Raw genomic sequence first — 25,954 nt, forward strand, 5'->3', positions numbered from 1 at the left:
TGGTGGTAGAGCTGCTCTCTGCAGCACTGGGTGCTGCAGGCTGCTCTCTGGGAGCCATCAGCAGCAGGAAGGCTTTCCTCTGTGGGGAGGAAAGCCAGCTTTGACCTCAGAGAAAGGCAAGGGAGCTCAGCATGACAGACACCTCTGCTTTCTCCACAGTTCAAACCAAGGGGAATTTGCTGCATTGGCTACAAAGCTGAAATCGAGCTCCTTGACACAGGTGGGTGACTCCTGCTCCCCAGCAGTGCTGCTGCAGGGGATGTGAGAACATGCTGCTGTGCCCAGGCTGGGGGCTGATCACCACAGGGTGGGATGTAGTCTTCAGGATGGAGTCCAGGATCTGCTCAGTCCCACTGACAGTCCTGTACTCTGGCTCAGACCTGGAGCTGTGGGGTCAAGAGAGGGGAGCAGGTCCTGTGTTTGACAGCTGCTAGCCAGCATAGGTGTGTGAACACCACAGAAGCAAAAACATCCCCCACTAAACTCCCAGTCCACAGAGCTCAGAACACATTGCTTTTTCTTCTTCCCAGTCCCTTACCTCTCTCCCATCATTTCTCACAGCCATTTCTACTGTCCTGTGTTACCTCTGGAGGTTGAAGGATCACAGCTACCACCTTCATTCTTTACACACAAACTCCTTTCTCTCTGTCACTTGTGACAGGCTTGCAGCTCCTCTTGGCTGGTTGGTCTCAGCCTGGAGCTGCCTTTGGGCCATGGATTCATCCTTCCCTGCCCTGGGACTGGGTACTTGGCCCCAGCTGGAGGCCAAGGCAGGACATACTCTTTGCTGGGGTGCTCAGGGCACAGCTATTAGCCATCAGCCTCTCTTGGAACTTTTTCTGCAGGGTTACCTCAGTCTTGGCATGTTCAGGGTGTCCCCCTGCTCTGGCTCTGTTGCTCCATGGGGCCAGCAGAAGATCACAGTGGAATGCCTCGCAGGGCAGGAGGGGACATATGAGGAGCAGCTCTACATTGACATCACGGGCAGAAACCCCAAGGACAATCCCCTGGGCATTCCCTTTACCCTGATTGCCGAATCCTGCCTTCCAGGTACGTCCTGTGCACAGGTTCCCTTGGTCACACCTGCTGCTGATCAGCACCTCAACTTGCTGCTAGGATAGAGAGGCACACTAACCCTGGTGTCCCACCTTAAAATCCTTGAAGAGGTTCCAGCCCTCTTCAAGTCCACCAGTGGACTCATCCCTCCCAGGCTGAGAGGGATGCACGGAAGGATAAAAGGAAAGCACTGCTCTCTAAGACTGAGGATGACTGAGCTCCATCCTCACAGCCAGCTCCCCCATCCAAGCCTGGGTTTAGCAGTCACGTGGGCAGAAAGGGCTCACCAAGCCTTCTGAGAGGCCAGCAGGGTGCAGATAAATTCATCAGGGAGGCTTTTCCATGCTCATTCCTCTGGTCTATCCACAGGATTTGTTGAGGATGTCATGTTAACCTTTGAGGAGTACCCGATCTGCAGCAGCACCAACCTCAGCCACAAGCTGCGGTCAGTGAAAGGCACAGGTCTGTTTGTCAGAGATGAGAACAAATTCATCTTCACCAAGGTTCTGGTTGAGCAAGAGGCTGAAGCTAATTTCAATATCTACAATGCAAGTGGTCTGCCATGTGATGTGGTCCTCTCCATCAAACCCCTGCCTGGAAAGGTAAGATCAAGAGGCCAAGGTGATGGTTGCCCTCTAAAGGCCTTGTGAGAGTTTGTTTTGTTCTCCAGATGGATTGCTTCCTGTGGCCCAGACTAGTCTAGCTTAGTGCAGGTTAAACTGCAGGGGAGAGCAGCAGAGCCAGGGAACAGTTGTTTGAAGTTTGTGTGTCTTGGGCAAGGTTTTGGTTCACACCGCTGGGTCTTCAGTGGGAGAAATGAATCCTCTTGAACCTCTCTTGGAAGCACACTCAGAGAGGGGCTGTTACAAACTGACACGCCAGCCCTCAAAGCGGAGGACTTCCCTGGCTTTCCTTCTATTTGAAGGCCAATTCTAGGTTATTTGCAGGGTTTTTGCATGCAGTAGCCACCTTCCATATATGCTGGGGCAGCTGCCAGCACTCAAAACACACAATGCTCTAGCACAAGGTCAGCATTCCCTGGGAGAGAGGGAGCCTGCCTAGGGAAGCAGGAAGGAAGACACACTGTCTGGGGCTGTTCTCAGTAATGCATTTATGAATAAAACTGTGTCATGTTGAAAGGTGCTTTCTCCTAACATTCCTCTCTGTGTTCTCCCAAGGAAAAAACCCCTATCAACAACATTTTCAAATTGTGTCCAGACAAGATGTCTGTTCCCGGCTCATCCAAGGCCGTTGCTACAGTGACCTTCACCCCACCGGATAAGCAGAACTACAGCTGTACTTTCAAGGCTTCCCTTGTCATCCCAAAAAGGTAAATGACCCTGCAAAATACTGGGGGAGACCTCACCACTCACCAGATAACTGCCTCTCCACTGGGAAGGCACAGATCTCTTGTTAGCTCTAATGCTTTCAGTAGCCTTAGGCAGAGTACTTGGCATGGGAGGCAGTAGCTGTTAGAAAGAGCAGAAAAATGAGGCTGATGGTTTAGCCTGGAGGAGGAGCTATGAAGACACAGAAATATTAGGTAGCCAACTGGAAGTTACTGAGATGTGCTGCAGCTGAGCTGCGGGTTTCCAAGGACAAAGGCTTAGATGAAGCACTTTTGATGCCAGCAAGTCATCAGTCACAATTTCCTCTTAGTTCCTGTAAAATTAAGTGACCCTCTGTAATTCCCTGACATTCATTAAGCTGTTTTATGTGAGTGATTGGAGCTGGTATGAAAGAGGACCCCAGTTCCTCTGCCCTGGGACCTCTCTAGTGGGGCTTTGACCTGTCCTTCCTCAACCCTTTAGTGGCTGAATTGGAACAAGAGAAGTCTTAATTGTTAATAAGTAATTGCTTTTATACTGTTCTTGGAAACGATCTGTATTCATGGTGACAATGATTTGCTTTTGCCTTCTTGTTTTTGTACTGCTTTTCTGCTGTGCTTTTGCTTGTTGCAGATGTCTCATCTCCCTGCAGCCAGGGGATTTGCCATATCTCATCTAGTGCCTCATTATTTACCTGCTGTACTGCATGATTCAATTAAGTGAAATTATTAACTGTTATTGTGGAAGGCTCTGGCTCTTTGGAGCAGATTCCTCTTGTGAATGGCCCTGCATGGATTGGGAAGAGGCTGGTGGGGGGCTGTGTTGTGGGGTACAGGGGCACCAGGCAGGGAAAACATTGTGGGTGGCCCTTGCTGCTTCACTTGCCCAGAGAGAAATGGGTTAGTGCCAGCTGAAATTGTTTCTGTGCCTTTCCTGCAGCTCTGTGCAAATTAAGCCCCAAACCCTGACCTTCACCATCAGTGGGAAGGGGCATGAGCCACAGGTGACAGTCGTGTGCCCAAGTGCTCGCAGCAAGAGGGGAAATGCTGTGCTGCGCTTCAAGAGACTCCGGGTGGGGGATTCAGAGATGCTCCCCCTGGTCATCCGTAACAATGGCATCGTACCTGTCAAGGTGAGAACCTGCTCAAGGAATGGTCTGATTTGGGAACAAATGCCTGTGGCACAGGGGAAGGGTCCCAGAAAACATGGCACACCTAAGAAGAGGTGTGAGAAATTCTTTTTAAGCAAGTGACTGACATCCAAGAAGGGAGTTCTTGGAAAATTTTCTTCCAGTCTGTCTTTAAGCTGAACACAGGAAAGGTGGTGGAGTATTTTCCCCCCTGTCTCTGGTTACCTTTTGTTCTCATGGACATGTGTGATTTCCCAGTTCCATTAGATTGTATTTGATCCCAGTTTGCTACATTTTAAGTAAGCTTGTGGTTTAATTACATTCTGCTCATTACTTCCTGTCTTGTTCAGTTCTGTGTCAGTTCTATCCAAATGCCTCTGAACACCCTTTTTTCCTGGCTGGTTTGACTTAACCTATTGTGCTAAGGGCTGTTTGTAGTGGGAGAGGTGCTGGGTTCCCCTGCGGGACCAGCAGCACTGCGGTGTCAGTCCCTGTGCCATCCTGTACTCACACCAGTATCACTGTGCTCTCTGTTCCCTTTTCTCAGTTTATGTTACACCTGGAGGATGAGCACAGAGCGTTCTTCTTGAAAGGCAGGGGCTCCACACTTGAGAGATTCTACACTGAAGATGTGGAAGAGGACTGCGTTGGAAATGGTAAATTTATTAACCATGAAGCGTGATCATGCACAGAGGGAAAACATGTGCCCTGCTCTTGGCTTCTCTGAGCAGCAGCCAGATGTTAGACACAGTTTCTTTCCTTGGGCTCTCTGTCCCCCCAGCTTTTCTTGGGGACCTTTTGCAGGGTTTCCTCCTAGAAAGTTGTGAGAAGTTGTTCAGTTCTTCTAGACACGGTGGGTTGAGCTGTGGGGGACTGTCACTACCTCAGTGGACCCTCTGAGGTATTTGCTGCATTGGGAAGGTACCAGCTGGAACAGATGCAGCCCCTGAGCACACAAACAGCCAGTAGAAGCCAAAAGCACTCTCTGGCTCAGCTTTCCATATGGCTGGAACTGGCTGGAAGCAGATGGAATGACAGCTGGGCATCAACGTGAGGTTCAGCTGCTCTAAGTGCTGATGTGTCTGGAGGTGGCAGTCTCGTGAACATAGGAAGAGGGTTTGGAACCACTGGGGTAGAACCTGTGCTTAGAGGGCAGCTGGTTTCAACCTCTTCTTCCTCATATATCCTATGGAAGTATTTCCTCTGTAGAGCTGTATCACTTAACTCTGATTTCCATTGCTGTGCAGAGAGCAAGCCCCCAGAGAAGCCTTTCTTCCTTCTGCATTGTCGGCAATCAACAGAGTTTGATGTCATTTTCAAACCCACCCTGACTCAACGTCTGGAAGGGAATATTCATCTGTTAGTGGAGGACATCTACTCTAAGAAGACCCTAATAGAGCTGGTGGGTGAAGGCCACAAGGATGAATTCACCCTTGATGGACTAGAGGAAGACATAGAGGAGAGGAATGCTAAGAGCAGTCTGAAGAAAGACATTATTTATGGTAAGAGAGGAGAGGCTGCCTAGGTGGAGCAAGGAAGAAGAAAATATCAGATCATGTGTGTCCTTTCTCTATCCAGGCCACAGGACTCGGTGGCCCGTGGCTGTGGCAGCCATGCATGCAGAGCAGCGTGTGCCATGCTGCATGTCGCTGGCTTAGGGATGTGTCAGAGTGTTTCTCTGAAAGTGGTGGGATGGGGAGAGGCCTGGGGAACTCCCTCCCACGGGGAGGAAGGCTTGGAGCAAGGAAGCATTGAACATACAGCTGTCTGTGCACATGAAAGGGGCGGGTGGAGCTCCCTGCATACTGAGATCTCTTGCTCTCCTCCTTAACAGCTGTCAGATTGAATCACATCCAGTTTGGGGACTGTCCTGTCAGGAGGCCCTGCCGCAGGACCTTCACCATCACCAACCATACCAGTATGAAGGTCATGCGCTTTGAGTGGGAGGCAGACGCCGCATTCCAGTTCTCCCCCAAGGTGAGCGTGGACTGCTCTCCCTTTCCCCATTGCTCAAATCTTGCCCTGCTGTTCCTGGGAGCTGGTAGGGAGTCCTCACATAGCAGTAATAGCCAAATGTAGTGCCATCCATGTAGGAGATGCAGTCCCTGGCTTGGCTGGGCCGAGGCTGCCAGCCTTGCAGAAAAGGCTTCACGTTATGGGAGGTGGCACCTTCTGTTCATTTTTGTCTATCAGAGTTCACATAAATCCACACTGAGGTGCAGATTCCTGGCACAGCTCCTCACCACATCAGTCCCTTTTGCTGTCAGTCCTCCCTTTGGCAGTGCTTCCAGTTTGGTCTTGACTCCCTGATTCTCCCTAGATGGGACACCTCCATCCTGGCTGTGCCAAGGACATCACAGTCACCTTGAAATCAGATGTGCCAGCCACCTTCAGGAGGCACCTTGTGAAATGTAAGGTGACCAGTATCAACTTTGAGCTGCCACGAAGGAAGGCTCAGGACTGGGACAACCGAATGTCCATAGTCACATGGAAGGATACCACCAGGAAAGACCCAGAAGCCAGCTGGCCTGAGAAAGAGAAGGTAAGGAGCAAAACGGCAAAATAGCCAACCCAGCTTTTACAAAAAGAACCACCATAACACCATCACTGCTGGCTGAGCAGCTCCTGCTTCCTCTGGACATTGGGCAGCCGTGGGGTTCAGCAGCAGTGCATTCTAGGGGAGATGCACAGTGACCACATACAATCACACAAGAGCCTTTTGACAAGAGACCTTTAGCCACACACAAACTATCAGTCTGTGCCACAAGCACAAGCGTTGCAGCCCATGTTGAATGGAAGACAAGGCTTTATGACTTTATCCCATTTTAGGGTGTTAGAAATCTCTTCATCTCATTAGGTGCCTTTTCACCAACAAGGAGTTAAGTCTGTTGCTGCACTCTGTCTCTTCTTTTGAAGTGGAGAGAAATACACTTCTACTGCATAAGCTGGTAAACTCCCAAGTTTTACCTGCCTGGATACCAGAGATTTTGGTTGTGGTCTCTGTATTGTGTGGGATATCTCATCATGGAGTAGCCCAGGCACTGTATGACAGAATGGAGGAGTCTGGAGAAGGATCATCTCCAGAGACTCCTGCTATTATTGTCATTATTGCCAAATATACTCATCTTGGGTGAAGGTTCTTTCTGAGTTTCTGGACCATTTTAAGGCCTCTAAACCATCCTCTTTTCTAACAGAATATCTGCAGTTGGAGACTTTGCTACTGAGATCTTTCACTTCCCAAAGTGCCCACTCCCAGCTCCCAGCAGTGTGGCTGTTGCTCCACACATGACATCTGGAGAGCACTTGCTCCTAAGACAAGAAGAAAAAGGCTCTTTCTAGAACTCTTCAGTCTTGGGGTTCTCCATCCATAGAGCTGCAGCAGGGGAACTTAGCCCAAATTTTGAGACCTGCTTGATTTATAGGAGACCAGGAAAAAAGGCAGTCCCTCTACAAGGTTGAAGTACAGGGACTGGAATGCAGCTATAGTCTCCATGGATATATTAACAGCTGTGGTAGTGACTGCTTTGATCAGCAGATAGAAACAACTACTATAGCAGATCAGTCCCAGTTTTATCATCTTTCCAGGGAAGTAAAAGTGAATGGTCCTTCCTAGTCCTTCTGTGAGGCTGATCTTGGAGGCCAAGAGATTCCCTTGTCAGCCTGACTTTGTGGGCTCTGCTCAGTGATTCTTCCCTCCTCTGTTTACAGATGGTCCAGACAGCCCCAGAACCAGAACCGGCACCAGCTTACACTGTGGATGAGAGCATCCAGGAGGCCGAGGTGTACCTCAGTGCCTTTGTTGCCTACACCAAGTTCAAACTGAACACAGGGTTGGTTCAGTTCAAGGACACCTTGCCCAACCAGACAAGGACAGCCACGTGAGTGCTGGAGGCCAGCAGGGCCCTGTGAGCGGGAGCTGCCTTTGCCAGGGCTGAGCCAGTGCCCGCTTCCCAGAACTCTACCCCAGACAAAACCAGCACAGGCCCATTTATGTGCACACAAAGCCAAGCAGGAGACGGTGGTCAGCAGAGGTTCAGTGCTGCCATATCTTTCTGCTGAGACCAGCCATGGGTTTGTTTTTACTGCATGTCACTTGTCTTCATCTGCTCAAGAATAAGTTTGCAGTCAAGCCAAGACCTAAAGTCCAGAGTAGGGTTCTTTAGCTTCAACGTCCTGGGCACCATGTTAGCCCTTTCACCTTAAACTTCCAGACTTGGAAATACTTTTTGGGCCACCCAGGAGAGCAGTCTGAACATGGCAGGGTTGCCTGGGGACGAAGATGCTCCTGAGGAGAAAGTGATACCAGGAGTCTATCAGACAATGTTACTGTACTATATGCTTTATATTTCTTGGACTTTTTTTTTTTAAATTCCTCTTTCTTGCTTTTCAGTTTCAGGATGCGCAACACAGGGAAAGTAGCCCTGGAATACACCTGGATGGAAGCTGCAGATAGTAAAGCAGTCAAGAAGCCATACTCAACCACTCTGACACGTAAGGGCATTTCACTTGGTGGCTGAGGGCTTGGGGAGAAGACCCTGCCACTTGACCACAAAACATGAATTGCTTTTGCATCCTTGTCCACACGTTCACTTTCATCAGCATCTTCCCAAGTGCAGCTGGAGAGTTTTGTCCTTGCCCCCCTCTGCCTTTCAGCCTCTTCTGTTCTTACTTTGCCACTTCTCCTCTGTAAAGGAGCTGAGCCAGTCTCTGGGGAGAGCCACACACTGGGTCAGGACTGGGAAGGTGGACATCAGGTCATCTCTTTGAGAAGTCTTGAGACCAGGAAAAACAACGGTGTAATGAGTGAGCTGCCCTGCAGCCACTGTCTGTGTGCAGTTCCCCACTCCAGGGCAAATGTAAAGTCAGTGTCTAAATCCAACTCTTCTCCTTCGGCACAGGAATGTGTGCTGCAGGCAGAGACCCTGCTCCCAGATGCTCTATTTCCTGCTGAAAATACTCAGCTAGAGATGCTCCAAGTGCATCCCAGCTCTCTTCCACCTACCTGCAGCAGGAGGCAGAATTGCTGGGAACATAGGATTTTGTCTTTGAAAGGTGTCATCTTCCTCTCTGCAGGTCAGTTCCTCTCCTCTGCTACTCTAAGGCATCGCAAAAAGCGGCTACCTCGTTTCTGGTGGCAGCAGGAGCATCCTTTTGAGATACATCCTCCTGAGCTGCAGCAGCAGCAGGATTCTGAGCAACTGCAGCCTTCTGAGCAGCAGCAGTCTTCTGAAGAGGAGCAGCTGGATTCCAAGCAGAAGAAGCATTCCAAGAAGCAGCACCACTACAAGGATCAACATGTCTCTGAGCCACAGGAGCAGCCCAAGGAGCAGGAGGAGCAGTCTGAGGAGCAGCAGCCCAAGCAGAAGGACCACGCAGAGAAGCTACGCCGCTCGAAGCAGAAGCACCTCTCTTTGCAGCGTGTCTGTTCCTCTCTGGAAATCTTTCCAGATGTCATCCATGACTTGCCACTGTTCTCCATCAACCCCTACCATGGCATCATCCCTCCTGACCAAAAGCAGATCTTTCACGTGCTGTTCTCCCCGAAGTGCATGGGGAAGTTTGAGACCACCATGCTGTGCAGGTGGGAAACGTCTACGCACTTGCCCAGAACTCCCACTTCGGATGGGTATCACTGAGTCACAGGGTGGCATGGGATGGAAGGGACCATAGTAGGTCATCTGGTCCCTGTTCCTTGCTCAAGCAGGGTTGTCCCAGACCACATGGCACGGGGTTGTGTCCAGAGGGCTCTGGTATAATTTCAGTGAGGGACACTCCATACCCTCTCTGGGCAACCTGTCACCTGCACAGGGAAGAAGTTCTTCATCAGGTTCAGGTGGAATTTCCTGTTCAGATTCTGCCCATTGCCTCCTGTCCTATTGCTGGCCATCACCAAGCACAGCCTGGTTCATCCCTTAAGACCCTCCCTTCAGTCCCTCTGACTGGGATGGGGAGGTGGGCTTGGAGACAGGCAGCCCCAGAGAGGCAGCAAAACACCCAGAGGAGCACAGAAAGATCATCATCTGGCCTTGCTAGGGAGACACTGTGAAAAGACACTCTATGAAACATTAAGCTCCTGGAGGGTTGCAAAATCTGTAACGAGAGATACGGGGACCAGCCAGTCCCTAGCTCTGCTTCCTTTTGGAACAAGCAAGGCCTGCTTCTCCACATGGAACCCCATGTGCTGTGGTTGGTCCCCAGGCACTTAGCTGGTCATGTTGCTGCCCTTGCACCTCTGCAGCCTCCCTGCAGCGAGTGCAGTTGTTTAATTTGCTGCTCACTGCTTGCACAGACAGAGGATGCAACACTGTGTGCAGTGCAAGGAGACAGAGAAGTGGCTGGCTGGAAATGTTCATCTGACTAATACCAGTCCCTTTCTTCCTAGGATTTCTAACCTGAAGCCAACTCAGAAGAAGGCGCGGGTGATTGTGAAAGGCAGAGCCCGGGAGCAGAAGATTCTTGATAAACCAAAACGCTCTCTGTTACGGAGACAGACAAAGGCCAAGGACCCAAGAAGCAGGTGCACTGGAAACTAACACCTGAGTGACAGCGTTTGTGTTAGCTGCAGCATCCAGCAGGAGCCAGCAACATCGTGTCTTCTGCTGCTGATGGTCTCCCACCCTTCACCAGAGACCTCTGCAGCTACCCTTGCAAGCTCCAGTGAACACCTTTATCCTATCTTTAATTACCTAAGTTAATTAACTAATTTTTAATTAAACAATTGGCAATAAATTGTTAATTGTCAGCTTGTCTTGCTTGGAAAGACAGGTGTCTGCAGGACCTCCCTGGAATGGAGAATATGACCCCCTTCCCTCCAAATTATTCTAACTTTGCTGGAAAGTCCCTTAGTTTCAAAGATACGGGAAAAGGAGTAACAATTCTTTTCTAGGATGTCTAACCAAGCAAACAAGCAGCAGCACTGGCAGCAACAACAAACAGAACCAGATACCCAACCACAACCTTCTCTCGGCTGCAGGCACTTTCCCTGTGGTGTAGTTCCAGTCCCAGCCGGGCAGGGAAGGGAGGCAAATAATGAATAAAGCAATTTCTAGAGAAGTTTTAATTAAGCTACACCAAGGAATACGCTGAAGAAGTCGAGCGCTGTGTCATCAATTCTTAAACACTTATTGCTGTGAGGGAGTCTATAGAGTAGCTAAATAGTGACTGAACAGTGCTTGATTTGTTCAAAGAGAAAGAAGAAAGTGATGAGAATACACCCTAGTGAGGGAAGAGCCCTTAGACCCTTTCAAAATAGGCAAATAGATTACACTGAGTTTCCCAAACTCCAGAGATGGAAGTATCTTCTTGTAATAGCTGATCACCTCACCCACTGGGTAGAAGGGTTTCCTACTTCAGCTGCAACTACCTCCAAAATGGCCAAGATGCTATTAGAAGAAATAATTCCCAGATATGGGATAACTGAAAGAATGGATTCAGATAAGGGAACACATTTTACTTCAAAAAATTTACATTCTCTATGTGCTGCATTAGATGTAAATTGGAAATTTCATACTCTGTGACACGCTCAATGCTCTGGACGTGTGGAGAGAATGAATGCTATCCTTAAGAACCATATTATCAAATTAATGACTGAAACCAGATTAGCAATATTACAGATGAGAACTGCTCCAAGAAAGGCCATAGGAGTTTCTCCCTAAGAAATGTTATTGGGTTACCTTATCTGGGGAGGGAGGAGGGGTTGCCAATGGCTGGAACTAATCACTTCTATCTCAGAAGTTATTTGCAGGCAGTTACACTTTATTTTTACATGGATCTTAGAAGAAAAGGGTTGTTATCCCAACATCACCTCTAGACTTTCACATACACCAGGCAAAACCAGGAGATTTGGTTCTAATACAAACTTGGAAAGATGATACCTTAACACCAGCATGGAAAGGTCCCTTTCAGGTACTTTTAACAACTGGAAACAGTTATCAGAACTGCAGAAAAGGAGTGGTCTCACACCTCCCAAGTCAAAGGACCAGTGGATGCTCCTCCCCAAACTTGGACAGTGGTACAAGGAAATGACCCTTGAAAGTTAATCTTCAAAAGATGATTTAATAGTAAACAGTCAAGGGTAAGACTGGACTGACCTCTGTATTTGCCACCAGCGAGACTTTTGCTCCACTGTGGGCTGAATCGCTCGGGTGTTGAGCAGTGGGAATAGAAATCATACAGACCTTGACAAAAGAGGAATAGGAAATGATGTTCCAAGACTCTGGAAATTGCTGGGTGGAGTGTCATGGCTTCTGTGCTTCACCTCTATATCCCTACAGCGTGCTGTTCTAGTGCACAGAACTTGGGAAGCAGGTATGGATGAGGAAGGTCATCTTTGTGGCCACAGTTACAATCTGAGCTTTGCTTCATCCGAGCAGGCGCAGATGGAACTGCTGATGGGAGGCACTGCATACAAGTATATCTACAGCTCACTTTACTTGAGTTGGAGGAGAACTATGGACAGCAACGTGAACTGACAAATCAGGAACTTTTAAATAGACTGAATGTAACACCTACCTAATAAAAGACCGATTAATCTTATTTATAACTGCTTTGCAAAAGGAGTAATTTTATGCTGGCCAGACAGGATAATTACATCAAGGACTTCAGCAAAAAAAGGAGAATAAAAGGAAAGGGTGGATTGTGAGGGATGAGGTGATATTTTGCTGAAGCCAAAAGGTTATTGGGTTAAAGGACAAAAGTTGTTGGTTCTCTGTGCTGTTGTTTGGATTGCTTAGATTTGTTCAGATTGGTTTGTTGAGTGTTGCTGTGAGCTGGGAGAGGGATGGGGTTGAAGACGTGACTAAAAAAGAAGTGGGATGGGAGGGGACCATAAATTTGCAGATGACACCAAACTGGGAGCAAGTATCAATCTGCTGGAGGGTAGGAGGGCTCTTCAGAGGGACCTGGACAGGCTGAATAGAGGGTCTGAGTCCAACAACATGAAGTTTAACAAGTCTGAGTCCTGCATGTTGGCCACCACCACCCCTGCAGCACTACAGACTGAGAACAGTGTGGCAGGACAGCAGCCAGACAGAAAGGACCCTGGGGGGACTGGTCAACAGCCACCTGAACATGAGCCAGCAGTGTCCCCAGTTGGCCAAGAAGGCCAGCAGCTCCTGGCCCATTATCAGGAACAGTGGGATGAGTAGGACCAGGGAGGGCAAATTGACAATGGTTATTTCAAACACTTTGCCAAACATTCTTGAACAAGCAAAAGTGAGTCATGCCTTTTTCATCAAAATGCTCAAACACTTGTGCGAATGTTTCGAATTTCCAAAAGTCAAGCTAAAGCTATCATTAGCACTTGCCCTGATTGTCAGCTTGTGCAACCTCCTGTTTCTACAGGAGTGGTCAACCCGCAGGGTTTGCAAAGCCTGCAATGATGGCAAACAGATATCACTAAATACCACTCCTTTGGTAAATTTAAATATATTCATCTTTCAGTGGCCACGTTCTCTGGTGCAGTTTTGCTTCTGTCCACACAGGTGAAACAGATAATCATGCCTGTCAACGTTTTTTGCAAGCTTTTGCTTCATTGGGTGTGCCCCAAGAAGTAAACACAGACAATGGTCCCCCATATATATCTCAAAAATTGGCCACATTTTTAAAGGATTGGGGTGTTTGTCACATCTTTGGTTTTCCTCATTCTCCCACAAGTCGAGCAATTATTGAGTGGTCACATCAAACATTAAAACATATTCTTGATCAACAGAAGGGGGGGAGTAGAGGTCACACCACAGATGAGCAAAAGCTTTGTATGTTTTTAATTTCTTGAACAGCTCTTTTGCAGAACCTGATCCACCAATTTTTAGACATTTTTCAAATAATACACATGCAAAATTGAAAGAAAATTCTCCTGTTTTAATTAGAAACCCTGAGACAGGACAAATTGAAGGTCCTTTCCAATTAATAACTTGGGGGGAAAGGGTATGCTTGAGTCTCTACAAGTGCAGGAGTTAAATGGACGCCAGCAAAAAAACATCAAACCATATGTGCTGATGAGTTGGAGGCTGTAGAAGCAAGTACACAGACTTGAGCCAAACAGAGGGATCACAGGTCACACCTGACGTTTCTTGTTCATCAATGGAACCTACAAACTCTGATTTTGTGTTATTTATAAATGTGTTAACTGTTGGTTTCATTGAGCTCTTTTGGCAAAAGCGTGGTTTTTGTTTTGTTCTATTACAGATCCCCTCCCTCAGCTCAAATTCAAGAAGATGATGGGTCATTGTTAGATGGCTGGCTCAACAAACTGAGCTTTGCACCTTGGGTAAGAAAACTTTGTAACATAGGTTTTTGGGTGTTGGTCTTTTTAGCAGTAATATTGATAGCCATGCCCTGCAGATTTTGCTGTGCATGACAAATGATGGACAAAACTATCAAAGACGTTTTTATCATACAAAAGAGAGGTAGGAAATGGATTCACAGAGAGTTCTCAAAACCTTACAGAGATAGTGGATGAAGGTATAGACGTGGAGTAAGTTTTTGAATTAAGACTTTGGAAGAGGCAAGATTTTTTTCAAACAATGAATCGTAACTGCTATCAGATATGACTTACATCCTTTGAACAGATTGGATTTTCACAGCATTAAAATTTCTGTGTTGTAACCTGGCAACACTTAATGCAAGGAAAAACAAGATGCTGTAATTAGAAGATATACTATAGTAAAGCTATGAAACGCAAGGTAGTTAATAAATGACAAGGTTACAAGTTTCTTTTCAGTTGTACCGAGAGAGGGAATCGTGGGAATCCTTAAAATTGAAGGGGTTTTGGGAAAGCTGCAAAAAGCAGGCCTCAGAAACAGCAGAAGTCTAATTAGAGCTAAGCAGTACCCGTAAGATTTGTCATCAGAAAAGTTCTATGAGATGTAGAAGGCAAGGACAAATAAAACAATGGTCTGTGTATCAATGCTTGCCTAGAGTAACTCCCTAAGCTGCAGAGAAGTATATCTGGCAAGATATTAGGAAGGTCTAAGCTTAATAATGGAGCTCAGTGCATTGTATTTTAAGGCTTACAAGCAGGTATTGTACTCAAAATAAACAACCATTGTTTTAACCGAAGGTACGTGTACTTACAGCAGTTGCATAAAACTACTGTCAACATGCTTTTGCATTGTGTCATTCAAACACTTTTGAAGTGAGTTGTAACACTGAGTTCTGCAGCTGCTGCTGAGGACGTGAGCTGCTGGCATCTTCCCATTGTCCCAACCATGTAATGAGACTGATGCTGGAAAAGAAACAGCTCGAGACACGTTCCACAGCAGTCCCGTCTCGTTCGTGATTCTGTGCATAAATCCATGGCTAGCGTTAGAGAGGACACTCTGCTGCTCACATGGAGAGTGTCACAGCCACCAGGACCACATCCTGTCTGAAGTCCAGGCTATTCCCAGCTCTGCAGACACAAGGAGCTCTCAGGACAAGGGAACATTGCTGGGTGTTCCCCACGGGGCACCTGGAGATGGGGATGGGAGTCCCTACTCACTTGACAAGACTCTGGCACAGCTTTTTGTCAGGGAACCTGTTGTTTGGGGGATGGGATGGAAGCTTTTCCTGCAGCTCCAGAGCAGGCTTCTTTATCAGCATCATCACCATCTCTATCTGCAGCTGTTTGACTGAGGAAAGAGAAGACAGTGCCTGGTTAGCAAAGGTCTTTCCCAAGGTTGGCATCTGAGAAAGGATCCCACCCTGCTCCTGTTGAGAGGGGGTGTGGGGTCCTCCTGTCTGGCTGCTCAGTGCTGGTGACACCTCCTGCTCTCTTAGCCAGGACCTCATCTCCACAGCAGTTAACTCCAGCATCTTCACCTGCCCAGACACTGTTAGCAAAGTTTGCCTCATCTGGCCAGGCAGACAAGCCAAGAACCTTCCAGAGCTCCAGAGACTTGCCTGCCCCCAGCCAGCACCAAGGCAGCTTGGACAAAAGCCGTCTTGAATGGGAACTGGAACCCAGCTGGTGCTTCTTGGAGATGAGCAGTACCAGCACAGTCCCAGGGCACAATCAGGCAGCTGCTGCTCAGGTTTGTCACGCGTTGGGCACGGCAGGTCCCTCTGGTAAGTTTTTCTGTTCTGCTTTGGTGTTATATTAAGCTTTTAGTTTTTACATTAAGGGTTACTAGGATCTTTTCACAGGGTAGTGAAGACAAAACAGTCCTATTCCAGCTGGGGACTCAAGGACAATTTCTTCAAACTTCAGGCCCTATAAACATAAACAACATGAAGAAAGGAGAGTGGGCAAGCAAGCAAGAAAGCAAGGAGGAGGAAACTTCCATGATTTGAGGCTATTAATTGGACAGCTGATTTCTGTATGCAAATGCACTAAAACCAATGAAAAGATGAGATCTCATGACCAATCTGTGCAGTATGTACCATTTCTGTGCAGATCAGGTCAAGAAATTAAAAAGCTGGAAGCAGAGCAGGACTGGTTGTCCTGGTTTGAAAGACAGGTGTTTGCTAAGGAAAGCAGAAGCTTCCCTTTGGAATGAAAAAAAAAAAAGTGAATGTTCTGATTATTATAATTTTGGAATTAAGAGAGCTCTCAGGCAAAGATATGGGGGTAGGAATAACAGTTCTTTACTAGTATATCTAACAAGACAAACAAGAACAACAACAGCTATGAAATTACCCACAAACAGAACAGTAACTCAGTCCCAGTCCCTTTCTGGCTGCAGGCACCTTTTCCCTGAGCTGCAGTTCCCGGTGCTGGGGGCGGGCGGGTCCCGCAGAGCCGCAGGAGGGCTGGGGGTGATGGCAGCGCTGTCCCAGGGAGAGAGAGAGAGATGGAGAGAGCCTTCCGCTCACGGTGTGGGTCCCGATACTCAGCAGAGTGCTGGATGGTGGTAGTTCACAGCGAGAAGACAGCCGGGCAGGGTCCGATAGTGGTTTCCCGACGCTGGGATGGGACAGAGAGGCAGGAGGCAGCGATCGTCCTTCTCGTCCGAATTCCGCGGGGGAAATGGACCGAGGCCCAGCCTTCCACTTCCTCTTCTGGCTGTTTGAATCTCGCGGGGCTTGCTTCTTCCCTCCCGTCCCCTCCCCCTTGTCACCAGGGCCCAGTCAACAGGTATCTTAGCATGACAATGGGGAAAATTCCACAGAGGGAAAAAAGGGAGAGAACTAACCCTCAACATTATCCACCCCAAATTTTCCCCTACCATCATGCCAAATCAAATTAAAATCTTCAAATTATACACATCCATACAGTTACAGATACAGGCACAGTATTGTAGGTAGTTCACCCTAAAACAAGGTCTCCTTGGGGTATGCACCGGGTCTTTCCATCCCTTTGCATGATCCACCAGGTACAACCTGGCCCTTGAGCAAAGACCACCCCACGAATTGGATTGTCTTTGCTGGAGGCAGAGTTCACCCAAACAGTTTTTCCTAGCATGCCTCTCATATGCACCACTGGAACCTTGTCCCCATCTGGCGCTCTCAAGGGCTCAGACTGGGCAGGGCCTGCTCGATTAGTGGAACCTCGGGTGTTCACTAACCATGTGGCCTTTGGTAGATTAATCTCCCAGTTCTTGAAAGTCCCCCTACCCAGTGCCTTCAAGGTGGTTTTAAGCAGCCCATTGCACCGTTCCACTTTCCCAGCCGCTGGTGCGTGATAAGGAATGTGGTACACCCACTCGATGCCGTATTCTCTGGCCCAGGTGCTTATGAGGCTGTTCTTGAAATGAGTCCCATTGTCTGACTCAATTCTCTCAGGGGTACCATGTCTCCAAAGGACTTGTTTTTCCAGGCCCAGGATGGTGTTGCGGGCAGTGGCATGAGGCACAGGGTAGGTCTCCAACCATCCAGTGGTGGCTTCCACCATGGTCAGCACGTAGCGCTTGCCTTGGCGTGTCTGAGGCAGTGTGATGTAGTCAATCTGCCAGGCCTCCCCATACTTATATTTGGACCACCGCCCCCTATACCAGAGGGGCTTCACTCGCTTGGCTTGCTTGATGACAGCACACGTCTCACAGTCATGGATAACCTGGGAAATGCTGTCCATGGTGAGATCCACCCCTCGGTCTCGTGCCCACTTATAGGTAGCATCTCTGCCTTGGTGACCTGAGGCATCGTGGGCCCATCGAGCCAGGAACAACTCTCCCTTGTGTTGCCAGTTTAAGTCTATCTGTGACACCTCTATCTTTGCAGCCTGATCTACTTGCTCATTGTGTTGGTGCTCCTCATTAGCCCGACTCTTGGGGACATGGGCATCTACATGACGGACCTTTACGGGTAGCTTCTCTACCCGACTGGCAATGTCTTTCCACTCATCAGCAGCCCAGATTGGTTTTCCCCTACGTTGCCAGATAGCTTTTTTCCATCTTTCCAGCCAGCCCCACACAGCATTGGCTACCATCCATGAATCAGTGTAAAGGTAAAGCTTTGGCCACTTCTCTCTTTCAGCAGTGTCCAGGGCCAGCTGAACGGCTTTGAGTTCAGCAAGTTGACTTGATCCACCTTCTCCTTCAGTAGCTTGTGCAACCTGTCGTGTGGGGCTCCATACGGCTGCTTTCCACTTCCGGTTCATCCCCACGATGCGACAGGAACCGTCAGTGATAAGAGCGTAGTGAGTTTCATCTGCTGGCAGTTGGTTGTATGGCGGGGCTTCATCAGCCCGGGTCACTTGTTCTTGCTCCTCTTCATCAGCAAGACCAAAATTTTCACCTTCTGGCCAGTTTGTAATTATTTCCAAAATCCCAGGGCGATTTGGGTTTCCCATACGGGCGCGCTGTGTGATGAGGGCGATCCACTTGCTCCATGTGGCATCGGTGGCGTGGTGGGTAGAGGGAACCTTCCCTTTAAACATCCACCCCAGCACTGGTAGTCGGGGTGCCAGGAGGAGCTGTGCTTCTGTGCCAATCACCTCTGAGGCAGCTTGAACTCCTTCATAAGCAGCCAAGATCTCCTTCTCTGTTGGGGTGTAGTTGGCTTCAGACTCTCTGTAACTTCGGATCCAGAATCCCAGTGGTCGGCCTCGGGTCTCACCAGGTACCTTCTGCCAAAGGCTCCAGGACAAGCCCTTGTTCCCGGCTGCAGAGTAGAGCACATTCTTCACCTCTGGTCCCGTCCTGACTGGGCCGAGGGCTACAGCATGAGTGATCTCCTGCTTGATCTGGGCAAAGGCTTGCTGCTGCTCAGGGCCCCAGTGGAATTCGTTCCTTCTTCCGGGTGACCAGGTAGAGAGGGCTCACGATCTGGCTGTACTCAGGAATGTGCATTCTCCAAAAGCCTATGGCACCTAGGAAAGCTTGTGTTTCCTTCTTGTTGGTTGGTGGAGACATCGCGGTGATCTTATTGATGACCTCAGTGGGGATTTGGCGCCGCCCGTCTTGCCACTTTACTCCCAGGAACTGGATCTCTCGGGCAGGACCTTTGACTTTGCTCCTCTTGATGGCAAAACTGGCTCCCAGCAGAATCTGGATGATCTTTTTTCCTTTCTCAAATACTTCCATTGCTGTGTTCCCCCACACAATGATGTCATCAATGTATTGCAGATGTTCTGGAGCTTCACCCTTTTCCAGTGCAGCCTGGATCAGTCCATGGCAGATGGTGGGGCTGTGTTTCCACCCCTGGGGCAGTCGGTTCCAGGTGTACTGCACGCCCCTCCAGGTGAAAGCAAACTGAGGCCTGCACTCTGCTGCCAGAGGAATAGAGAAAAATGCATTGGCAATGTCAATGATGGCGTACCACTTTGCTGCCTTGGACTCCAGCTCGTACTGGAGTTCCAGCATGTCCGGCACGGCAGCTCTCAGTGGTGGAGTCACTTCATTCAATGCACGATAGTCCACAGTCAATCTCCATTCTCCGTCAGACTTGCGCACAGGCCAGATGGGGCTGTTGAAGGGTGAGTGGGTTTTACTGACCACCCCTTGGCCCTCCAGCTCACGGATCATCTTGTGGATGGGGATCACGGCATCTCGATTTGTCCTGTACTGCCGGTGGTGCATTGTGGAGGTGGCAATTGGCACTTGCTGCTCCTTCACCTTCAGGAGTCCCACTACAGATGGGTTCTCTGACAGTCCAAGCAAGGTGTTCAATTGCTTAATGTTTTCTGCCTCTACAGCAGCTATTCCAAAAGCCCACCTGAGTCCCTTTGGGTCTTTGTAATAGCCATTCCTCAGGAAGTCTATGCCTAGAATACACGGTGCCTCTGGGCCAGTCACAATTGGATGCTTCTGCCACTCCTTCCCAGTCAGGCTCACCTCAGCCTCCAGCAAAGTCAATTCCTGTGATCCCCCTGTCACCCCAGCAATAGAAACAGGCTCTTCCCCCACATGTTCTGATGGTATTAGGGTGCACTGTGAACCAGTGTCAACTAATGCCCTATGTTTTTGTGGCTCTGATGTGCCAGGCCATCGGATCCACACCGTCCAAAAGACCCGGTTTTCCCGTGCCTCTCCCTGGCTAGAGGCAGGGCCCCTCTAGCACTGGTTATTATTTCCTTCCTGGGCATACATGTTGGAGGTTCCCTCAAGGGGATCTGACAAATCATCCTCCCTTTTGTAGTACCCTGCATCTTGGTTATGGGAAGTTGAGGCTACCTTCACTTTAGTGGAGCTCCTTTGGTTAGTGTTTCCCTCCCTGAGTTGACGCACCCGCGCTGCCAGGGCAGAAGTGGGTTTCCCATCCCACCTCCTCATGTCTTCCCCATGGTCACACAGAAAAAACCACAGGTCAGCTCGTGGGGTGTACCCTCTATCCCTAGCTGGGGGGCGTTGGGCTCTAACTCTGGCATCTGTGACTCGCACTGGTGCTGTACTGACCTTCTTCATCTCCTCCCTCATCTCTCTCATCTCCTCTTCGAGTTCCCTAATCACAGCAGAGACCTGAGCCTGCATTGGGCCGTTCATTATACTCTCAAAATTCCTGAGCCTATTGGCAACAGAACCCACTGTCTCGTGGTTGGTGTCAGCATTAATGGCTGCAATGAATGTAGTGTATTGAGATGGCCCCAGGTGTGCCAGATTCCACAACATCTGCCCTGTGCACCTGACCTTGTCGGGGTCATTGTCATGTTGTCCACCCCTCCCAAAGAGTATCTCCAGTACTGCCACTTCTCTCAGCTCTTGGATCCCCTCCTCAGCGGTCTTCCAGCTCATTCTATGGTGGTGCTCCTGCATTCTCTCTCTATGGACAAACCTCTCTCTTACACTCATTAAAAGCCGCTCCCAGAGGGAAAGGGGGCCTGGTTGCCTTATGAATATGTGATCCACACCTGAGTCCTGGGTCAGGGGTCCCAAATTCCTTGCCTCAGTACCATCCAGTTGCACACCTGTACCCATAAGGTCCCAGACCCGCAGTAACCACGTTGTAAAAGCCTCACGGCCTCTTCGCACAACATCTTTACGCAGATTACGGAGACTCTCGTATGACAGGGACTCTGTGACGATCTCAACCTCTGGCTCCCCTGCTGGTTGTGAGGGCCCTGCTTTCTGGTCCTTATTATCCAGGTGCTTTGTTTTCACTTTGGACTTTCTAGTTTCCACAGGGGCAACTACTGCTGGCTGTGAGTGCCCTTGCAGTTCAGCTGAAACCCGGCGAGATGTAACATCTGTGGGTTCCACTGCTGCACCATCAGGTTCTTCCTCTTTAAGGCAGGGGGAGAGTTTCTCAAGAGCTGGGGAAAGGTACTCCTTCAGCATTTGGCCCATCTCCTTCACTAGAAACCCCACCCACTCTGGATGGTTCCTTTCTAAGGTGAACTCTGGGGCAGAATCAGGCTCAGGGGCAACATCCTTAACCTCTGGGGCAGAATCCTTAGTCTCTAGGGCAGAATCCTTAGTTTCTGGGGCAGGGGCAGGGTCAGGCTCTGGGACAGAATCCTTAGTCTCTGGGACAGAATCCTTAGTCTCTGGGGCAGAATCCTTAGTCTCTGGAGCAGGGGCTGGGAAGGGTCAGGCTCTGGGGCAGAATCCTTAGTCTCTGGGGCAGAGCCAGGCTCTGGGGCAGGGCCAGGCTCTGGGGCAGGATCCCTATTCCTTGGGGGACGTATCAGGGTTGTCATCCAAGTCAATCTCCCCTCATCTCAGAATGTTAAATAGAACAGGTTTACAAGGCCTATTAGCAATGTCAGCCACTGTATGATATCATTACTGCTTAGAAGAGATTTGAACCCCTCAAAAGCTGGTGGAGCAGACCCAAAAAACTGTGTAAGGGGTTGGGACAAAATTTTCCCTGGTGTCATATCCTCACAGTATGTACCATTATTAAAGTAACCCCAAAAACATACAGTTAGAGTGTGATAGCTCTGAATCCATGTGCCGACCTTCCAGAGGAAGTTAAAAATCCATGAATTTCTCACATTATCAGCCCACAAAAGGAACTGGATAATAGTTACAGCAGCCTGAGTTATAGGACCCATGCTCAAGTAAGGGATTGCAAATGGGAGAGACAGAGCTGTGGCCACATGGAGCCCAAACCACGGTAAGCTGGACAACATGATGCCACCTAACACAAAACTGAGGTAACTCAAGAACTGTTATTCCTTTTTCACCCTTTTCTCTCAATGCCCTCGGGCACCATGTTGGGTGGCCAAAATCTCTCCTGGTTTGAAAGACAGGTGTTTGCTAAGGAAAGCAGAAGCTTCCCTTTGGACTGAAAAAAAAAAAAAGTGAATGTTCTGATTATTATAATTTTGGAATTAAGAGAGATCTCAGGCAAATATATGGGGGTAGGAATAACAGTTCTTTACTAGTATACCTAACATGACAAACAAGAGCAACAACAGCTATGAAATTACCCACAAACAGAACAGTAACTCAGTCCCAGTGTTTTTTGGCTGCAGGTACCTTTTCCCTGAGCTGCAGTTCCCGGTGCTGGGGGCGGGTGGGTCCCGCAGAGCCGCAGGAGGGCTGGGGGTGATGGCAGCGCTGTCCCAGGGAGAGAGAGAGAGATGGAGAGAGCCTTCCGCTCACGGTGTGGGTCCCGATACTCAGCAGAGTGCTGGATGGTGGTAGTTCACAGCGAGAAGACAGCCAGGCAGGGTCCGATTGTGGTTTCCCGACGCTGGGATGGGACAGAGAGGCAGGAGGCGGCGATCGTCCTTCTCGTCCGAACTCCGCGGGGGAAATGGGCCGAGGCCCAGCCTTCCGCTTCCTCTTCTGGCTGTTTGAATCTCGCGGGGCTTGCTTCTTCCCTCCTGTCCCTTCCCCCTTGTCACCAGGGCCCAGTCAACAGGTATCTTAGCATGACAATGGGGAAAATTCCACAGAGGGAAAAAAGGGAGAGAACTAACCCTCAACACTGGTAAACAGGGAAAATTTGATCTTTTTATACACTGCCTCTGAACTATGTGGTTACCTGTACAGAAATTATAATTTACGAAGTTAAATAAAGCTTTTTGCAATACAATTTCCAAAGTAGTTCTTCCCTTTTTAAATGGGGAGAGGATATTGCTAACAGATAGGAAAACAGCAGGCACAGAAATAAACCTGGTGAACAAAAAGTTCTCAGAAACAGCAATTCCTCTGTTCTATGGGAAAACCGATCCTATGTAATACTGAACACTGCTATTGAAATTAAGAATCTGTTAGTTTACAAATGGTGACCTACACTCCAAAGACACCTCTAGCAGTCTCCCTGCTAAAGGTCTCTACACAATCCCAGTGCACATCCCCTCTGGTGGTCCCTCTCCATCTGCAGAGCCCTGGAGTAAGCAGACACTGAAGCAGACCTCTGTGAGGCTAGAGCAGCCTGCTGGGACCCTGCCTGGGTGAGTGAGCTCTGAACAGCTCCAGGGATGGAGATTATACAGCCTGTCAGGAACACCTGCTCCAGTTTTGGGCTGACGTCATGGTGAAGAGTATTTTTTTCTTGTATCTCATCAAAATGTCCATGTTGCTGCTGTGTCCATTGCCTCAAGAAGAGTTCTGGTATTGTCCTCTCTATGACCACCCAGAAGAAGTAAGCAGCCAAACCCCGTGGTGGCTTTCAAGCTGAGCAAGCCCACCTCTCTCAGCCTCTCTGCTCATCAGCCACTCGCTGGAGCCCTGTGACTGTGCTCGTGGCTCTCTGCTAAACTCCTGCCAGCGCAGCACTGTCTGTGTGGTACTCCAGAGCATCACTAACTGGTGCCCCAAAGGTGGTCTCACAAATACCAAACACAGCAAGAACCCTTTTCCCTTGCTCTGCTGGACAAATGGGCTGCACACCTGAAGAAGCAGGTTGCAGGTTTGAAAAGGTCACTGCCAACCTCACAAAAGCAAACCACCCAAACTTATTTTGTAATGATATGCTGACTCACTTTATCAATTCCAGGCATCAGCCTACACATGACTTCCACCTTCTCTGGCTCAAGACACCCTTCTTCTTTAGCTTCTCGGAGAGCAGTGTCAATATCATCATCATCAGTGGCTTCTCTTTTACCTCCTGGAAAACACACTTCCCCTGGTGATCTTCTCAGCTAGAAAAGGACCACAGGACCAGAATGTACTACTGTTAAATATAACAAGGCTTATATTCTTACTGGATCCACACAGAGGAATGTTGGTATTGCAGTATCTCTTCATGTTTATCTTTCCAGTCAAAGAAGCTTGAAATGGTGGTTAAGGTTTCTGCAAAAAGGAAACATGCAAGGTAGCAAGAGTAGCTACCTAATGGAATGCTGAGCCTACTCCCTGTTAATCCATAAACCCTTGCTATCAAACATGCACTGCACCTGTGCAGTGTTGTGTAATTCATACTGTAACTTCTGCTTTTGTATGTCAAAGTTTACATTTTGCATCATCTTGTTTGCATAAATGACAGATTAATCCAGACAGATAACCTGTAGAGCAAGATTAAAATACTCTCAGAGCAAGAACGTCCGAAAGACACAATTAAATAATGTACCAGTAGGAGGAAGAAATAACTTTTGCTTTAACCCAAACACATTACGGAGCAAAAGAATGAAAATGCTTGGTTCTGTTTCCTATTTGTTATTATCTATAGTTGGGATGGGTTTTGTTTAATCTGCTGAGTGTTGTTGAGAACAGGGACAGGGGCAGGGTTGAAGATGTGACCAAAACAGGAAGAAGGATGAGAAGGGAAGGGACAGAAGAGCTGGCGGTCAGGAGAGAGCCTAAGTTCCTGAGTAACCATTCAGTGGGAAAGGGGACAGGGACCACCCCCAGCCACAAAAGGCTATAAAAGTTTGCCATTTTGTCGAAGTGTGCCTGTGTGTTTCTGCCTCTCGGGACGCAGACACACACGCGACTCAGCAGACTCGTTCCAAATGAATAGTTACTTAGTTATTGCTTCCGAGACTGTGTCCCCTCCTACACTGTACATCAAAAGGGAGTTATTTCTACGATACCTTTAAGTACATTCCAGTAGTAGGTTTGTGCATCAAGAATCAGTAAAAATCACATTTACACTCAATGAATCAGCTCTGGAACTGCAATTATTTGTTTTTTAAGCAAGACCCAGCAACAGAAAGAAGTAATTCCTGCGTACAGGCAGCTGATGTGAGGCAGGGACAGAAAACAAGAGTTGTGAAAGGAAACAAAATCCTGGAGAAATAGTTCTGGGAGCCTTAGGCTGTAGCCTTTTATGCATTAAAGAGAGAAAAGAGTAATATTAACTGCAGACCAAGGAATCTCATTTAATAAAGCCGCACTGCGTTGTCAATTTCCTTATTTAAGTAATCAATCATTGCCGACTCTGGAAATTGTCATTTCCTGTCCCGGGTTTCCGGGGACCCGGCGTGTTCCTGGCAGGCAAACGCCAGATCCCAGCAAGGTGGAAACACCTGGCCGTGCCCTTGGGAACAAGGGCGGGATCGGGGGTGCGCAGGTGCCGGGAGGGCGCGCACCGATGGTGTCCCGGGAAGGATCGCGCCCCTGGAGCCCCCCGGTACCTGCATGGACCGGACGGTGAGCAGCAGGTGCAGCCGCCCCAGCCGCACCACGAGCGGCAGCAGCACGGCGGCTCTGGGCAGCGGCAAGCGGCAGAACTTGTCCCCGACCTCGAACTCCCTCAGGGGGCGCCGGGCTTCCTCCATGAGCCCCTGCCTAGGAGCGAGCAGAGCGGAGCACGGGCACCCTCCGGCCGCGCCCCGGTCACCCGCTGCAGCCCCGGGGCCCAGCTCCCGCTCCGCCGCCATCTGCGGCACCGCCGGCGGCTGCGCCCTGCCCGGCCCCGCCCCGACACCGACACGACCCCGCCAGTCGGGTCGATCATTCCCTTTCCCACTCCCTGCCGTGTCGCTGTGCAGGGAGCCGCGGGCCCGCTCGCTCACTGTCCCGGACTGCGGCGCTGGCGCTGCTCGGCTCCATCGGTTCCGTGCGGTCCCGGCAGCTCCCAGTGGGAGAAGGACCGTGAAAGCGCTGTATTCGTCACACGATCATAGCACACGCAAGGGACTTGAAAGATCACCTTATTCCATCTCCATGGTTATAAGTGTTACTCTATCTGTCCAATTTACCAAACAACAAAAAAATTAGCAGCAATTCTTTTAATAGCAGCAATTGCATAT

General features: G+C 49.1%; 2 protein-coding genes across 2 annotated transcripts in view; one reads left to right on the forward strand and one right to left on the reverse strand.

Annotated features, from left to right (window-relative positions):
• Window positions 1-10,174, forward strand: part of LOC134048147 (hydrocephalus-inducing protein-like) — a 74,684-nt gene extending 64,510 nt beyond the window's left edge. The window contains exons 59-72 of the mRNA XM_062499746.1: window positions 160-220; window positions 846-1,050; window positions 1,426-1,658; window positions 2,235-2,386; window positions 3,324-3,516; window positions 4,061-4,169; window positions 4,761-5,015; window positions 5,348-5,490; window positions 5,834-6,055; window positions 7,222-7,391; window positions 7,904-8,004; window positions 8,587-9,094; window positions 9,896-10,010; window positions 10,079-10,174. Coding sequence (XP_062355730.1) covers window positions 160-220; window positions 846-1,050; window positions 1,426-1,658; window positions 2,235-2,386; window positions 3,324-3,516; window positions 4,061-4,169; window positions 4,761-5,015; window positions 5,348-5,490; window positions 5,834-6,055; window positions 7,222-7,391; window positions 7,904-8,004; window positions 8,587-9,094; window positions 9,896-10,010; window positions 10,079-10,174 — 2,563 coding nt within the window. The remainder of the gene's footprint in view (window positions 1-159; window positions 221-845; window positions 1,051-1,425; window positions 1,659-2,234; window positions 2,387-3,323; window positions 3,517-4,060; window positions 4,170-4,760; window positions 5,016-5,347; window positions 5,491-5,833; window positions 6,056-7,221; window positions 7,392-7,903; window positions 8,005-8,586; window positions 9,095-9,895; window positions 10,011-10,078) is intronic.
• A 4,664-nt stretch (window positions 10,175-14,838) lies between these two features.
• Window positions 14,839-25,582, reverse strand: LOC134048148 (uncharacterized). The gene is made up of 5 exons (XM_062499747.1): window positions 25,337-25,582; window positions 23,744-23,902; window positions 23,450-23,567; window positions 14,993-15,122; window positions 14,839-14,902 (listed from the first exon to the last, which is right to left on the reverse strand). The coding sequence occupies exons 1-5, from the start codon at window positions 25,580-25,582 to the stop codon at window positions 14,839-14,841; spliced, it is 717 nt and encodes a 238-aa protein (XP_062355731.1).
• Between the last annotated feature and the right edge of the window lie 372 nt (window positions 25,583-25,954).

Source organism: Cinclus cinclus, chromosome 11 (genome assembly GCF_963662255.1).
Source record: "Cinclus cinclus chromosome 11, bCinCin1.1, whole genome shotgun sequence".
Taxonomy (NCBI): Eukaryota; Metazoa; Chordata; class Aves; order Passeriformes; family Cinclidae; genus Cinclus; species Cinclus cinclus.

What these genes read in the sequence shown, in the direction of transcription:
- LOC134048148 (XM_062499747.1), bottom strand. Translation starts at nt 25,582, where the DNA reads ATGGCGGCGGAGCGGGAGCTGGGCCCCGGGGCTGCAGCGGGTGACCGG. An exon ending in TGATGCCTGGAATTGATAAA is followed by an intron (nt 23,568 to 23,743) that starts GTGAGTCAGCAT and finishes TTGGGGCACCAG; the next exon opens with TTAGTGATGCTCTGGAGTAC. An exon ending in CTGTGCCAGAGTCTTGTCAA is followed by an intron (nt 14,903 to 14,992) that starts GTGAGTAGGGAC and finishes TTGTGTCTGCAG; the next exon opens with AGCTGGGAATAGCCTGGACT.